Source organism: Leucoraja erinacea, chromosome 6, assembly GCF_028641065.1.
Source record: "Leucoraja erinacea ecotype New England chromosome 6, Leri_hhj_1, whole genome shotgun sequence".
NCBI classification, from domain to species: domain Eukaryota; kingdom Metazoa; phylum Chordata; class Chondrichthyes; order Rajiformes; family Rajidae; genus Leucoraja; species Leucoraja erinaceus.
Window position 1 is genome coordinate 7,996,538 of NC_073382.1, and position 16,702 is coordinate 8,013,239.

Consider the following 16,702-nt stretch of genomic DNA (forward strand, 5'->3'; position numbering starts at 1 on the left):
TTTTTCCTTCCATGCTCTTTGTTAAGGCTCCTCAGCCTCCACTCCCTTGGGGGTATGTTCTTACATTGATTATACATCCTCGTAAATTTATTTCTGTGCCCTCTCCAATATCTCTGCATCCTTTATAGCAACACAAGGATCTACCATCTGCATTCGATACGAGATTAGTGTGATTTTTTTTTTATCTTATGCATTAATTCTGTCCCTCCAGCAAGAAAGCCCAAGGCTTGGCTAAACCTTTTTTTTAATGGCCCTTGGGGGAAGAATGTTGTAATTAATCATGTACAGAACATACCAGAGTTACTGTACAATTAAGCTAATTAATGAGACTGAGCCTGGAAATTAATCACAGTTACAGTGGCATCTGGAGCGCAAACTATCAGTACATGTTTTTTTTAAAAGGAAAAGACTGAATCAATGACAAATGAGTTAGTGAGATGAGATAGTGGAGCGCGATTGTATTGCTGTCCACAGCTCGTCTGCTGCCTTATTAGGAATAAATTAGATCGTTCAGTCAATACTCGTAAATCCCTCTTGGTCTCATTCACAACAAGTTAGGATGACTTGTGTACTTTAAAATGTCACAATTGTGCAGTTGGTACACATTGTTACACCGGTGATGGACAGACTGATTGTGTATGGTGACGGATTGCCATCGGTCTAGCAGGCTCTGTGGGGGTGAGGCTCTTGCAAGTCATTTCAGCTGTTTAATTGCTGCAGGGCTATTCAAATACACTGCTGACTCAAACCTTTTGGAAGGGGCAAGACTCTTTAAGGGCAGCACGGTGGTGCAGTGGTAGAGTTACTGCCTTACAGTGCCACAGATCCGGGTTCTTTCCTGACAATGGGTGCTGTCTGTATGGAGTTTGTACGTTCTCCCTGTGACCGCGTGGGTTTTCTCCAAAATCTTTGGTTTCCTCCCACAAAACGTACAGGTTTGTAGGTTAATTGGCTTGGGTTTGTATACTTGGTATAAGTGTAAACTGTCCCTAGCGTGTGTGCAGGCTTATATTAATGTGCTGGGATCGCTGGTGTCACGGACTCAGTGGGCCGATGGGGCCTGTTTCCGCACTGTATCTTTAAACTAAACTAATCTCTTTGAAGCTCTGTCCTGGGTCCAGCACATTGGCGCAATCATAAAGGAAGGTCATCAACGCCTCTAAAAGATTCAGTAGATATGGAATTGTCGGACAAATACTCTGTTGAACCTCTGCAGGTATACAGTGGAGAGCATATCGACTGGTTGAATCGTGGCCTGGTTCAGCAACTTGAACACCCAGGAACAAATAAGATTACCCTGGGTGGCCGACACTGCCCAGTCAGTCATTGGTACTCCCCACCATCGAAATAATCTATGAGAGGCAGCGTCTCAAAAAGGCAGCCTATAAAACCATAGACTTACACCACCCTGGCCAAACTCTCATTTTGCACCTACCATCAGAAATAAGGTACAGGACCCTGAAACCCAGATCCAAGAATCGCCGTGTAGGAAAGAACTGCGGATACTGGTGTGGCGCCTACACGCCCACGTTGGTTTTGCATGCAGCCTGTTACCGTTGACGACTTGCTAGCAGCCTCACGAGAAGGTCCAGCCACAAGAGCTCAATAACAACTCCAAGATCAGACGTACTCATTGTCCTCACGGGCCTGTCCCACTTTGGCCGTCAGTAACGCGACAGGCCGGTGGCGCACGAACATTTAGTGCAGAAGGACGTCCGCACTCCTCCACGCCACGCCACACCACTCCATGCGCCCGTCCCGCGCCACCCACACGCTACCCACACGCTAGCAGGTCGCGTAAATGGCGCGCGAATGATGATCAAGTGGGACAGGCCCTTTATCGCCACGTGCTTGGCTTACGCTGTCAAGACGCTGCATACGCCATCAAGATGCTGCGTACATCATCAAGGCGCAGCGTACGACCGCAATGCGCTTGCGTGCCGACAGGCCATTGGCACGAAAAGATTTGGGACACTATCATATTTTCGGAGCCCCGCACGATGTCGGGACCAGACCCGCACAACTCCGCGCTTCTAAGTGGGACCGGTCCCGCGCGGCCATACGGTGCCCGTACACGCCTAAAGCGACCACGTTTGGTCGCGCCAAATGCATGCAATCGCATGCAAGTGGGACAGGCCCTTAAGATCAGTGGGAGAACTAGGAAGGGGGAGGGGATGGAGAAAGAAAGCAAGGGCTATCTGAAGTTAGAGAAGTCAATGTTCATACCCCTGGGGTGTAAACTACCCAAGAGAAATATGAGGTGCTGTTCCTTTTAAGAAATAACCTATTCAAGAATAGCTTCTTTCCAATACCATCAGGTTCTTGAACATCACATAACACTAACCTCAGCAACTATGAACTTCTATGATTGTCTTTGGTTGCACGAATGACTTCATTTATTTCGCACTATTACAGATTTATTGAATTAAAAATATATATTGTACATTATGTGGGTGTGTATGCTTTTATAGCCAGTTAAATTGCTGCAAGTGAGATTTCCATTGTTCTATTGTAGGGACATAACAATTAAACACTGTTGACTACTCTGGAGTAACGGGAGATGTCACACAGCTACAGACTGATCCTTAAACTAATCTTATGGCCGGTTCCCACGGTGCGACCTGACGCAAGATGTCACCAGAGTGAAGTGGTCGTGGTCCAGCACGAGTTCCGCACGATATAACGGGGGGTAGATAAAGAGTTCCCACGGTACTCGGCAATTCTGTCATTTGTGCGAGTGACTTGTCCGTCTCCCGATCTTTCCCGTTAATCGTGAATGAACATCGTGGACTGTAGTGTAGTTAATCACGTGGCACAAATGATGTCACTTTTTTTCACACACTATATAAATATCCTCCGTTCGTAGAATTGGCTCATTTGCAGACATGCCTATACAAAGTTGGTTCGAGTACAGGCTGGTTGTTTTTTTCATTGATGCGCTGTATTAGAGACATGATTCCTACTTCAAACAAAGAGGATGTGAAAGCTGTCTGCCACTACTTTTACATTGCAGCTGCAGGGAACAGACATACTTATAAGATAAATTAAAAGTAATTGCAAAAACAGCACTTTTACATCTGTAGCATTGTATGCTTTTAAATCATGGATAACATTAAATTGTTCTCCTGTACATAAACTAATATATTGTTATAGATATTCACATGAGCACCCGGGATACTCCACAGCCTTCGTCTCCAGCAGGTTGCGCTTTCTCTCCCTATTTCTATAATCCTCTCTGGATGTGTCATAGAGAATCTCATTGCATTGGTACCACTCCACCAGTTCCCCCTCTTGTTCCCTGTTGAAGTTATATGGCCTTACCTTCTGCCATCTTCCCTTTATGTTATCGTCTGCTGAGGCTATTGGGGAGGCAACAGCTACTGGGGAGGCAATCTCAAATCCACCTTGCTCACCCTCTCCCTGCTCCAAGGAGCCCACAGGCAGTGGTATCTCTGGCATGTCCTCTTGCCTCTCCACCTGTCTCTCTTCATGAGTCTCCTCCTCATTTACCTGCATGGCTAAAAACTTTCTGACTTTCTTTGACCCCTTTCTTTGCGTTTTTCTGGGAGCCATCTCTGCAAGTCTTACTGTGAAAAAGATTCTCAAACAATGACAATTAGGTGGGACGTCCTCGATGGACACATGGTCCATTGCCGATATTGGGACCACCTTTTTTACTCACCTTATGTCCCCTCGGTCAAGCTTCCGGGTTTACCGTTCGCAGGAGTTCCCACGGTACCCTCAAGAGTCATTACGGATATCGCACGGATATCGCACTGGCATCTGCGTTCATACAATGTTGCAACGCTCACCAAAAAGAGCTCAAGTCACTCTTGGAGAAATTCAAAAATGTTTGAATTTTCTCCCGACCTTACAAAGTTACACGACGCCCTGCCGTTAGCGCCACGGAGGTCCTCGGTGGTCCACGAATGCCGTACTGTTATCGCAGGAGGTTCCCACGATGTTAAACTCTTGTTAAGTCTTGCGTCAGGTCGCACCGTGAGAAAGGGGGTTCAGTATTGATGTGGATAGAGAACTGGCTGGCAATCAGGAAGCAAAGAGTAGGAGTAAACGGGTCCTTTTCACAATGGCAGGCAGTGACTAGTGGGGTACCCCAAGGCTCAGTACTGGGACCCCAGCTATTTACAATATATATTAATGATCTGGATGAGGGAATTGAAGGCAATATTTCCAAGTTTGCGGATGACACTAAGCTGGGGGGCAGTGTTAGCTGTGAGGAGGATGCTAGGAGACTGCAAGGTGACTTGGATAGGCTGGGTGAGTGGGCAAATGTTTGGCAGATGCAGTATAATGTGGATAAATGTGAGGTTATCCATTTTGGTGGCAAAAACGGGAAAGCAGACTATTATCTAAATGGTGGCCGATTGGGAAAGGGGGAGATGCAGCGAGCCTTGGGTGTCATGGTACACCAGTCATTGAAGGTAGGCATGCAGGTGCAGCAGGCAGTAAAGAAAGCGAATGGTATGTTAGCTTTCATTGCGAAAGGATTTGAGTATAGGAGCAGGGAGGTTCTACTGCAGTTGTACAGCGTCTTGGTGAGACCACACCTGGAGTATTGCGTACAGTTTTGGTCTCCAAATCTGAGGAAGGACATTATTGCCATAGAGGGAGTGCAGAGACGGTTCACCAGACTGATTCCTGGGATGTCAGGACTGTCTTATGAAGAAAGACTGGATAGACTTGGTTTATACTCTCTAGAATTTAGAAGATTGAGAGGGGATCTTATAGAAACTTACAAAATTCTTAAGGGGTTGGACAGGCTAGATGCAGGAAGATTGTTCCCGATGTTGGGGAAGTCCAGGACAAGGGGTCACAGCTTAAGGATAAGGGGGAAATCCTTTAAAACCGAGATGAGAAGAACTTTTTTCACACAGAGAGTGGTGAATCTCTGGAACTCTCTGCCACAGAGGGTAGTTGAGGCCAGTTCATTGGCTATATTTAAGAGGGAGTTAGATGTGGCCCTTGTGGCTAAGGGGATCGGGGGGTATGGAGAGAAGGCAGGTACGGGATACTGAGTTGGATGATCAGCCATGATCATATTGAATGGCGGTGCAGGCTCGAAGGGCCGAATGGCCTACCCCTGCACCTAATTTCAATGTTTCTATGTTTCTAAAGCCCTTTAACAGCCATGGTGTGTAAAAGCTGTCTGCTGCCAATGGTGAGGTCCAGAATGTTGATGTTGGGGAATGTAAACATAGTAATAGCGTTGAATGCCACGGTTATAGCAGGTTGGAAATTGGCTGACATGAGGAGCACTCACAGTGTCACAAACGATACCCACCCACAACATGCAACATCCCTTGCATGTTGACAAGACCTTGATCGAAGCAGATAAGACTGCTTCAATGCGCTCTTTGACTCCTCGGTCTCCAATGCTAGACTCCCATGTCTGGTTTACAAGCTGGAATTTTCTAAAATTCATTTGGTGGGCGCAGGCATTAGCGGTAAAGGGCCTGTCCCACCAGCACGCGATTGCATGCGTCTAGCGTGGCCAAACAGAAGCGGAGTTCGCGCTGAGTTCACGCTAGCATCGCGGTAAATACGCGCTAAGTACGCGCAAAGATCGCGCGTGACGTAATTTACGTCAAACTCACCAAGGCTGGCCGATTGAATTTGGATGTCACACGGCGTCGAGCGGTGACATCATCGCGCAACAGCACACCGGGGGGGTGATGTCATAGCGCAACGTCATGCACTAGGCATACGCCGTCAAGAAGCTGCGTACGCCATCGAGACAGGCCGTCGACGTGCGGAATTTTCGAACAGTGCAAGATTTTTGGAGCCCCGTGCAATGTCGGAACCAGCTCCGCACAACTCCATACGCCTCCGCCGATCGAAGTGGGACCGGCCCCGCGAGGCTGTACGCCTCAAGCGACCACGTTTGGTCGCGCTAGACGCATGCAATCGCATGCTGGTGCGACAGGCCCTTAAGGCCAGAATTAATGTCCACCCTATCCACCCTTGGTTTATGTGGTGATGAGCTGCCCTGTGAAGCAAGTGTCCGGGGAAGATGCATCAGGAGTGCCACGGAGCAGGGATCGCCAGCATTGTCACTCGGGAACAATGAAAGATCAGCAATGTTTTCCCCAGGATGGATGATGCATAGCTTACTGAGCAACATGAAGGTGATGGCCCCCATGCATGTTTTGCCCTGGTCCTACACGGTGAATGAGGTCCGTGTGGAAGATTTCCGCAAAACCATGACATGTGCTATACACTAAATTTCATGAGTTGCAGGAGCAGAATTAGGCCTTCCGGCCCATAGTCTACCCCGCCATTTAATCATGGCGGATCTATCTTTCCCCTCAACCCCATTCTCCTACCTTCTCCCCATAACTCCTGACATCTGTACTGATCAAGAATTTATCATTCCCCACCTTAAAATTATCCATTATCCTTCTGTGTATTAACAGTTAAGTATTATCAGTGAGTATTGGCCAGTATGAGATAGTCTTAACACTCTACTCAGTGTTAAGACTTTTACAAACTAGTTTTACTATTGAATGTCAAGGCAGGTATCATGCTAAACACACAGATGTTTATTTTTTTTATTTTTCAGGATGTAAAGTCAGAGGGTGGTGAATCTGCGGATTTCATTGCTGAGGAGGCCTTCAGTGAATGAATATTTTTAAGGCGGACCAGATTGTTTCTTGATTAGTATGGGTGTCAGGGGTTACGGAGTGCAGGAGAATGGGGATAGAAACATAGAAAATAGGTGCAGGAGTGGGCCATTCGGCCCTTCGGGCCAGCACCGCCATTCAATATGATCATGGCTGATCATCCAAAATCAGTACCCCGTTCCTGCTTTCTCCCCATATACCTTGATTGCATTAGCCCTAAGAGCTATATCCAACTCTCTCTTAAACACATCCAGTGAATTGGCCTCCACTGCCTTCCGTAGCAGAGAACTCCACAGATTCACAACTCCCTGGGTGAAAACGTTTTTCCTCATCTCAGTCCTAAATGGCCTACCCCTTATTCTAAAACTGTGACCCCTGGTTCTGGATTTCCCCCAACATCAGGAACATTTTTCCTGCATCTAGCTTATCCAATCCCTTTAGAATTTTATATGCTTAGAAAAGATTCCCTCTCATCCTTCTAAATTCCAGTGAGTATAAGCCCAACCAATCCATTCTTTCATCATATGTCAGTCCCGCCATCCCGGGAATTAACCAGGTGAACCTACACTGCACTCCCTCAATAGCAAGAACGTCCTTCTTCAAATTAGGAGACCAAAACTGCACACAATTCTCCAGGTGAGGTCTCACCAGGGCCCTGTACAGCTGCAGTAGGGCCTCCTTGCTCCTATACTCAAATCCTCTTGCTATGAAACGGCAACATGCCATTAGCTTTCTTCACTGCCTGCTGTACCTGCATGCTTACTTTCAATGACTGATGTACAAGAACACCCAGGTCTCGTTGCACCTCCCCTTTTCCTGATCTGACACCATTCAGATAATAGCCTTCGTGTTCTTGCCACCAAAGTGGATAACCTCATATTTATCCACATTATACTGCATCTGCCATGCATCTGTCCACTCACCCAACCTATTCAAGTCACCCTGCAGTCTCATCGCATCCTCATCGCAGTTCACACTGCCACCCAGCTTTGTGTCATCTGCAAACTTGGAGATGTTACATTTAATTCCCTTGTCTAAATCGTTAATAGATATTGTAAATAACTGGAGTCCCAGCACTGAGCTTTGCGGCACCCCACTAGTCACTGTTTGCCATTCTGTTAATCCCACTCATACCTTAGGACCTGTTAATCCTACTCTTTGCTTCCTTTCTGCTAACCAGTTCTCTATCCATGTCAATACCCTATCCCCAAATACCATGTGCTCTAATTTTGCAAACTAATTTCTTGTGTGGGACCTTGTCGAAGGTTTTTTGAAAGTCCAGATACACCACATCCACTGGCTCTCCCTTATCCATTCTACTTGCTACATCCTCAAAAAAAATCCAGATTAGTCAAACATGATTTCCCCTTCATAAATCCATGCTGACTTTGACCGAACCCATCACAGCTTTCCAAATGGGTGAAGGAAATATAGATCAGCGATGATTGAATGGTGGAGTAGACGAGGGGTCAAATGGCCTAATTCTGCTCCTATCACTTATGAACTTATAGTATGCTGCCCTCTTGAAACGCCAACTTATACCACACAAGTACTTTGCATGAAGGTACCTTCACTGTCGAGTTTTGACCCAGTGATGACAAAAGAATGATAATACAATTCCAACTCAAGACAGGAGGAAACATCATGTTAATTTTCAATATTCTGTCCTCTTTCAGCTTACCAAAGCACAGAGAATGTTCTATATATGCCTAAAAACATAGAAAATAGGTGCAGGAGTAGGCCATTCAGCACCATTCAATATAATCATGACAGATCATCCAAAATCATTACCCCGTTCCTGCTTTTTCCCTATATCCCTTATTTCCTTTAGCCCGGAGCTAAATCTAACTCTCTCTTGAAATATTTACCCTGTGATTAATAGCACAGCCACATTTTCTATGAATTGTTCACTAGATGGAAATTATTATTGCTCTCAGTATCATCTCAAAGGATAGCAAAGGCATAAATTCTCAAATTCTTTCATCTGGCTTGCTGATGATATCTCTTAAGCTACATATACCTTCAAACTTGGGATTCCATCAAAACATTTCTTTTATCTCTTAAAATCCCTTCTTTCATCCAGTCTTCGGTATCTAGGACTGTTTTTGATAAGTGGGAGAGTCTAGGACCAGAGGGCATAGCCTCAGAATTAAAGAATAGAAACATAGAAACATAGAAATTAGGTGCAGGAGTAGGCCATTCGGCCCTTCGAGCCTGCACCGCCATTCAATATGATCATGGCTGATCATCCAACTCAGTATCCCGTACCTGCCTTCTCTCCATACCCCCTGATCCCCTTAGCCACAAGGGCCACATCTAACTCCCTCTTAAATATAGCCAATGAACTGGCCTCAACTACCCTCTGTGGCAGAGAGTTCCAGAGATTCACCACTCTCTGCGTGAAAAAAGTTCTTCTCATCTCGGTTTTAAAGGATTTCCCCTTTATCCTTAAGCTGTGACCCCTTGTCCTGGACTTCCCCAACATCGGGAACAATCTTCCTGCATCTAGCCTGTCCAACCCCTTAAGAATTTTGTAAGTTTCTATAAGATCCCCTCTCAATCTTCTAAATTCTAGAGAGTATAAACCAAGTCTATCCAGTCTTTCTTCATAAGACAGTCCTGACATCCCAGGAATCAGTCTGGTGAACCGTCTCTGCACTCCCTCTATGGCAATAATGTCCTTCCTCAGATTTGGAGACCAAAACTGTACGCAATACTCCAGGTGTGGTCTCACCAAGACCCTGTACAACTGCAGTAGAACCTCTCTGCTCCTATACTCAAATCCTTTTGCAATGAAAGCTAACATACCATTCGCTTTCTTTACTGCCTGCTGCACCTGCATGCCTACCTTCAATGACTGGTGTACCATGACACCCAGGTCTCGCTGCATCTCCCCCTTTCCCAATCGGCCACCATTTAGATAATAGTCTGCTTTCCTGTTTTTTGCCACCAAAATGGATAACCTCACATTTATCCACATTATACTGCATCTGCCAAACATTTGCCCACTCACCCAGCCTATCTAAGTCACCCTGCAGTCTCCTAGCATCCTCCTCACAGCTAACACTGCCCCCCAGCTTAGTGTCATCCGCAAACTTGGAGATATTGCCTTCAATTCCCTCATCCAGATCATTAATATATATTGTAAATAGCTGGGGTCCCAGTACTGAGCCTTGGGGTACCCCACTAGTCACTGTGGGAATGTTCTTTTAGGAAGTAGATGGGAAAATGTCTTTAGTCAGAGGGCGGTGAATCTGTGGAATTCTTTGCCACAGAAGGCTGTGGAGGCTAAGTCAGTGGATATTTTTAAGGCAGAGATAGATAGATTCTTGATTAGTACAGGGGACAGAGGTTATGGGGAGAATGCAGGAGAAAGGGTTTAGGAGAGATAGATTAGCCATGATTGAAAGGCAGAGTAGACTAGATGGGCCGAATGACCTAATTCTACTCCTATCCCTTATGATAAGACTTCTGTGAAGTCCTTCGGGTCATTTTCTTGACATTAAAATACTACCCTTCTACTCTCAACTATCCTTCGAGCAAGATGGCGTCCAAGCCAGGCGACGCTCTGAGCGCTGCTCTGCAATCACTCATTACAATTGCTCCACTCTTTTACTGACCACTGATTGTCATCATTTATAGTCTTTCCGCCGACTGGGCAGCACGCGACAACAGATCTTTTCACTGTACCTCGGTATACGTGACAATAAACTAAACTATATCAATAATAGATCCAAAATCCCTCCATCCTCCTCCTCCCCCACTACAAGTTGCTTCTTATCATCAAGCTTGGTCTTGTCTCGTCCCAATCTCTGCTCGCGTGCCCGTGTCAAACGTGTCCAATAACAAGCTTGTGAGGAAACATTCGATGTTTTATCAATTTAAACAACCTACATTAATCCAAGTGTTGTGCCAGAATCAATATGGTTTCCCTAAAGTGAGCCTACCATCAAGGTGAATTCTTGCTGTGCTTGATTATAGTGCATTGATGCAGTGGAAAGAAGGGGTTGAATTGGTCCTGTGTAGGTAACCACTGTGCAGTAGACCCACGCTCTAACATAGTACTTCGGGGCGGCACAGTGGCGCAGCGGTAAAGTTGTTTCCCCACAGCGTCACAGACCCGGGTTCGATCTTGACTATGGGTGCTGTCCATACGGAGTTTGCACGTTCTATAAGACTGGATAGACTCGGCTTGTACTCGCTAGAATTTAGAAGATTGAGGGGGGATCTTATAGAAACATACAAAATTCTTAAGGGGTTGGACAGGCTAGGTGCAGGAAGATTATTCCCGATGTTGGGGAAGTCCAGAACAAGAGGTCACAGTTTAAGGATAAGGGGGAAGTCTTTTAGGACCGAGATGAGAAAAACATTTTTCACACAGAGAGTGGTGAATCTCTGGAATTCTCTGCCACAGAAGGTAGTTGAGGCCACAGTTCATTGGCTATATTTAAGAGGGAGTTAGATGTGGCCCTTGTGGCTAAAGGGATCAGGGGGTATGGAGAGAAAGCAGGTACAGGATACTGAGTTGGATGATCAGCCATGATCATATTGAATGGCGGTGCAGGCTCGAAGGGCCAAATGGCCTACTCCTGCACCTATTTTCTATGTTTCTATGTTTCTATCTACGGCTGTGTGGGTTTCCTCCGGGTGCTCCGGTTTCCTCCAAAGACGGACAGGTTTGTCGGTTAATTGGATTCGGTAAAATTGTACGACTTGTCCCTAGTGTGCAGGATAGTATTAGTGTACGGGGTGATCGCTGGTCGGCGCGGACTCAGCGGGGGAAAGGGCCTGTTTCCACGCTGTATCTCTATAGTATAAAGGATCTACCATCCTGCACACCTTTCAGGCAGCTGGATGAACAACAACATTGACACCAAGTTAATCTCCCACCTGCTGCTTTTAGTAACCGAGGACATGCGGTATCATGAAATTGCAGAGTGCTGTTGCCAACAAAGGCATTCATTACCTGAACATAGTAAATCCCCTTTTTCTGGGCATACATCATGAGGAAGCAATAATCCAAGTTCTGTTTTGTTCGCCATCTGAAAAATAACACACAGGTTGCCCTGAATGAACTGATTGATACATAATTAAAGCAGAATTATTCTAGCACAACAAAATCTTGAAATCCAGTGCCAGTGAATTCTATAGATATGTGCAGATGCTGGTTTAAACCGAAGATGGACACACAATGCTGGAGTAACTCAGCGGGACAGGCGGCATCTCTGGAGAGAAGGAATGGGTGACATTTCGGGCTGAGACCCTGCTTCAGACGGATGTCAGGGGAGAGGGAGATAGATAAGGACGTGTAAGGTGCGAAAACAGGGCAAAGGGGGTAGGGATCAAGGAAAATGTAGAATTACATTCTGTTAGCTCGGAAAACAAAGGTGGCTGTGGTAGCGAGTCTGGGATAAAACATGGTCGTAGAGGCGGAGAACAAGAGGGATCACAGAGGAGGAGCAGCGAGACAGGATGTTGTTCCCAAATAACATCATTAACAGTACACACAGAAGGGCTCCACTACTATAGGCAGCGTGCACGAGGAAGTCAGATAGCCCCACGGACCACAGTAATTGCCTTTGGTCTCTTATCCAGCAGGGAGGCTAAGCTTTATTTCAAATGTGTTCACATGAATCAGGAATCATTTCTTTCATTTCCACCCAAACAAATCCTTGCTAAACACCCATTAAACCAATGCAAGGGAAAAATTGGTACCTAAGCGTATTTCCTATGGTATCATTTTCCTAATTTCTGTTGAGGGAATAGTATATATTAGTATCATAATAGTTTCAAGTGCTGCAGTAGAATTGACGGCAATATGTCAGTGCTCACACTGTTTTGCTGGTCACATGGCCTCTCTGAATAGACCCAATCTCAAGTTGTTAAAGAAGTAACTGCAGATGCTGTAAAATCGAAGGCACTGGAGAAACTCAGCGGGTGCAGCAGCATCTAGGGAGCGAAGGAAATAGGCAACGTTTTGGGCCAAAACCCTTCTTCAGACTGATCATCAGACTGACATCAGTCTGAAGAATGGTCTAACCCCAATCTCAAGTTACAGAGCTTAGAGATAGTTTAGTTATGTTTAGTTTAGTATACGGAGTGGAAACGGGCCCTTCGACCCACCGAGTCAATCAGCGATCCCCGCACACTAACGCTATCCTGCACTAGGAATACTTTTTTTACAATTTTACCTACAAACCTCAACGTCTTTGGAGTGTGGGCAGGAACTGGAGCACCCGGGGAAAACCCACGCAGGTCATGGGGAGAATGTACAAACTCCATACAGACAGCACCCATTGTCAGGATCGAACCCGGGTCTCTGGCGCTGTACGAGCTATGAAAAAATATTTTACCCCCACAGAGGTTGACGGACTATAACTAACATTTTAAAACAAAGGATACAAGAATTGGGAAGTTGTGTTGCGACTTTAGGTAACACTGGCCAGGCAGCACTTGGCGTTTGAAAGAAAGGTGGGACTGTGCCACAGCTGGTAGGGCTGCTGCCTCACAGCGCTAGAGAACCGGGTTCAGTCCTGACCTCCAGTGCTGTCTGTGTGGAGTTTGCATGTTTTCCCTGCGACTGCTTGGGCTTCCTTCGGGTGCTCTGGTTTCCTCCCCATCCCAAAGGTTAAATGATCTCTGTCAATTCACCCACCCCTCTTTGTGTAGGGAGTGAATGTGAATGTGGGATAATATGGAAAGATAGAAACATAGAAAATAGGTGCAGGAGTAGGCCATTCGGCCCTTCGAGCCTGCACCGCCATTCAATATGATCACGGCTAATCACCCAACTCAGTATCCTGTACCTGCCTTCTCTCCATACCCTCTGATCCCTTTAGCCACAAGGACCACATCTAACTCCCTCTTAAATATAGCCAATGACCTCAACTACCTTCTGTGGCAGAGATTCACCACTCTCTGTGTAAAAAATGATTTTCTCATCTCGGTCCAAAAAGACTTCCCCCTTATCCTTAAACTGTGGCCCCTTGTTCTGGACTTCCCCAACATCGGGAATAATCTTCCTGCATCTAGCCTGTCCATCCCCTTAAGAATTTTGTAAGTTTCTATAAGATCCCTCCTCAATCTTCTAAATTCTAGCGTGTACAAGCCGAGTCTATCCAGTCTTTCTTCATATGAAAGTCCTGCCATCCCAGGAATCGATCTGGTGAACCTTCTCTGTACTCCCTCAGTGGCAAGAATGTCTTTCCTCAGATTAGGCTTTAGTTTAGTAGAATTAGTTTGAAGGGGTGATCTGTGGTCGGCATGGACTCGATGGGCCAAAGGGCCTGCTTCCATGCTGTATCTTTCAATCAATTGAATTAACCTCCTCTCTCCCCCTCCCCCTCCCCCCTTAGATTCTCCCATTCAGCTGCGCCCCAGGGCCAATTTACAGTGGCCATTCACCTTCTAACATGCACATCGTTAGGATATGGGAGAAATGGGAGAATAGCACCCAGTGGAAGCGGGAACGGTCACTGGGAAAAGATGCAAACTCCACATAGACAGCGCCTGAGGTCAGGATTCAAGCTGGGTCTTTGATACTGTCAGGCAACAGCTCTACTGGTTGATACTAATCCAAATCAATATATCCAGCTTTACCTTATATCCTTTAATGCCTTTGGCTAAAGAAAATTCATCCACTCAGACTTAATATTAATGCCCAGCTGAGCTTTAACTCGTATCTACAGAGGACCTTCCAAACGTCCACTGCCCTTTTACTAGAAGAAACTTTAATTTCTCGAGAGCCTGGCTCTAATGTTAAAACTCTGCACCTCGCTTTGGATTTGGAAGTCAATGGAAATAGTTTCTCTCTATGGACCCATCAGTTCTCCTTAAGGGCCTGTCCCACTTATGCGATTTAATCGAATTGTTGAAAATCCAGCGGCGACCAGAAAAAGGTACGACTCTTTGGGCGACTACTCACGACCGTACAGGCATCACCCCGCGACACGTCGCCTGTTTCGTCACGAGCAGTCGCCCAGAGAGTCGTACCTTTTTCTGGTCACCACTGGATTTTCAATATGTTGAACGTTTTCGGGGACCTGCTGCGACTATGATGGGTGCCGGCAAGTTGCCGAAAAAATCACGTAAGTGGGACAGGCCCTTTCATGTCTGAAAAACTTTGATGAAATGACCCCACAGAAAACAACACAGATTTATGTAACCTCTCCTCAGAGTCCTGTGAATCAGCTCTGAGCTCGATGCATAACATAGAAACATAGAAATTAGGCCATTCGGCTCTTCGAGCCTGCATTCAGTATGATCATGGCTGATCATCCAACTCAGTATCCTGTACCTGCCTTCTCTCCATACCCCCTGATCCCTTTAGCCACAAGGGCCACATCTAACTCCCTCTTAAATATAGCCAATGAACTGGCCTCAACTACCTTCTGTGGCAGGGAGTTCCAGAGATTCACCACTCTCTGTGTAAAAAATGTTTTTCTCATCTCGGTCCTAAAATACTTCTTATCCTTATCCTTAAACTGTGACCCCTTGTTCTGGACTTCCCCAACATCGGGAACAATCTTCCTGCATCTAGCCTGTCCAACCCCTTAATAACAATAGGGTAGCACGGTGGGTCAGAGGGAGAGTTGCTGCCTTACAGCGCCAGAGACCCAGGTCCGATACTGACCACGGGTGGTAAGCGCATGGAGTTTGCACGTTCGTCTCTTGACCTGCACAGATTTTCTTCAGGAAGCTCCAGTTTCCTCCCGCACGACAAAGACGTACAGATTTGCAAGCTAATTGGCTTGGTATAATTGTAAATTGTCCCTAATGTGTGTAGGTTAGTGTTAGCGTGCGGGGATCGCTGGCCGGTGTGGACTCGGTGGACTGAACGGATTGTTTCCGCTCTGTATCTCTAAATCAAACTAACATCTGCTGCTACGAACTCATCAATTCATATTCAAGGATATAGTACACCCTTGCAATAATGGACCTCTATAAAATGGACTAACTCAGCAGGTCAGGCAGCATCTCTGGAGAAAAGGAATGGGTGACGCCTTCTTCAGACTCAATTTGGTCTATATTTGGAGGATACCAAAGATACCCTCCCTCTTTTCTCCCCACCAGCCCCCTCCCCTCCGGTCGGCCCCACTTGCACTCTTACATATTTCCCTCCTCCCCTCCAGTCGAGCTACTTTCCTCGTCCTGGCTTCACAACTCGCAACTCTTCAACCCCGCCACACCTCCTGTCCTTATCTCTGGCCTTTGTTCCAACTATCTGTCTCGTCTGCGAATACCTGTTTACCTGTTACCTGCCACTCTCTATCCTGCCCTTCCTGTTTGCCACTTTTTTTTCACCACCACCCCCCCCCCCCCCCACCCCCTTCTCCTCCACACACCATGAAGAAGGTTCTCGACTCTTCACTTATCTACGATCTCCAGAGTTCCTGCCTGACCAGTTTGAGTAACTTTAGTACTTTGTGTCCTTTTGCTTAATGGCCAATGTAACACAATAGGGGGGAAAGCCTGTCAAATGCCATCATGATGGATATTAGATTCAAATAGCGTTGTTTATTTAAGTACTGATCCGGTAAAAAATAATCTTAGGTTACACAGAAAAGCTGGAGAAACTCAGCGGGTGCAGCAGCATCTATGGAGCGAAGGAAATAGGCAACGTTTCGGGCCGAAACCCTTCTTCAGACTGAAGAAGGGTTTCGGCCCGAAACGTTGCCTATTTCCTTCGCTCCATAGATGCTGCTGCACCCGCTGAGTTTCTCCAGCTTTTCTGTGTAACCTTCGATTCTCCAGCATCTGCAGTTCCCTCTTTAACAAAAAATAATCTTATATTGCTTCGTGCAGCTCCTGCGTTAGACTCAAGGCCAACCTTTGTACTCATATGCTACATATTACTGCTCGAATGAGCAAGATGGCCGACATAAATCCACCAACATGTAACTAAATATGAACATCACCGACTCCATCATAGGAGACAATCTATCTATCAACTATCCCCTCTCCCTTCACAGTTTTCCGACCAGTCTTACTGTCTCCGACTACATTTTCTCTCTGTTTGCTTTGTTACCTTTTTTCAACTAACAATGATCTATTTTACATTT

The 16,702-nt window shown here is 46.1% G+C and overlaps 1 protein-coding gene across 2 annotated transcripts in view; it reads right to left on the reverse strand.

Annotated features, from left to right (window-relative positions):
* mgat4a (alpha-1,3-mannosyl-glycoprotein 4-beta-N-acetylglucosaminyltransferase A) overlaps positions 1 to 16,702 on the reverse strand; it is a 256,754-nt gene that overhangs the window by 64,583 nt on the left and 175,469 nt on the right. For both annotated transcript variants that reach the window (XM_055636544.1, XM_055636545.1), the window contains exon 7: positions 11,608 to 11,683. In XM_055636544.1, coding sequence (XP_055492519.1) covers positions 11,608 to 11,683 — 76 coding nt within the window. The remainder of the gene's footprint in view (positions 1 to 11,607; positions 11,684 to 16,702) is intronic.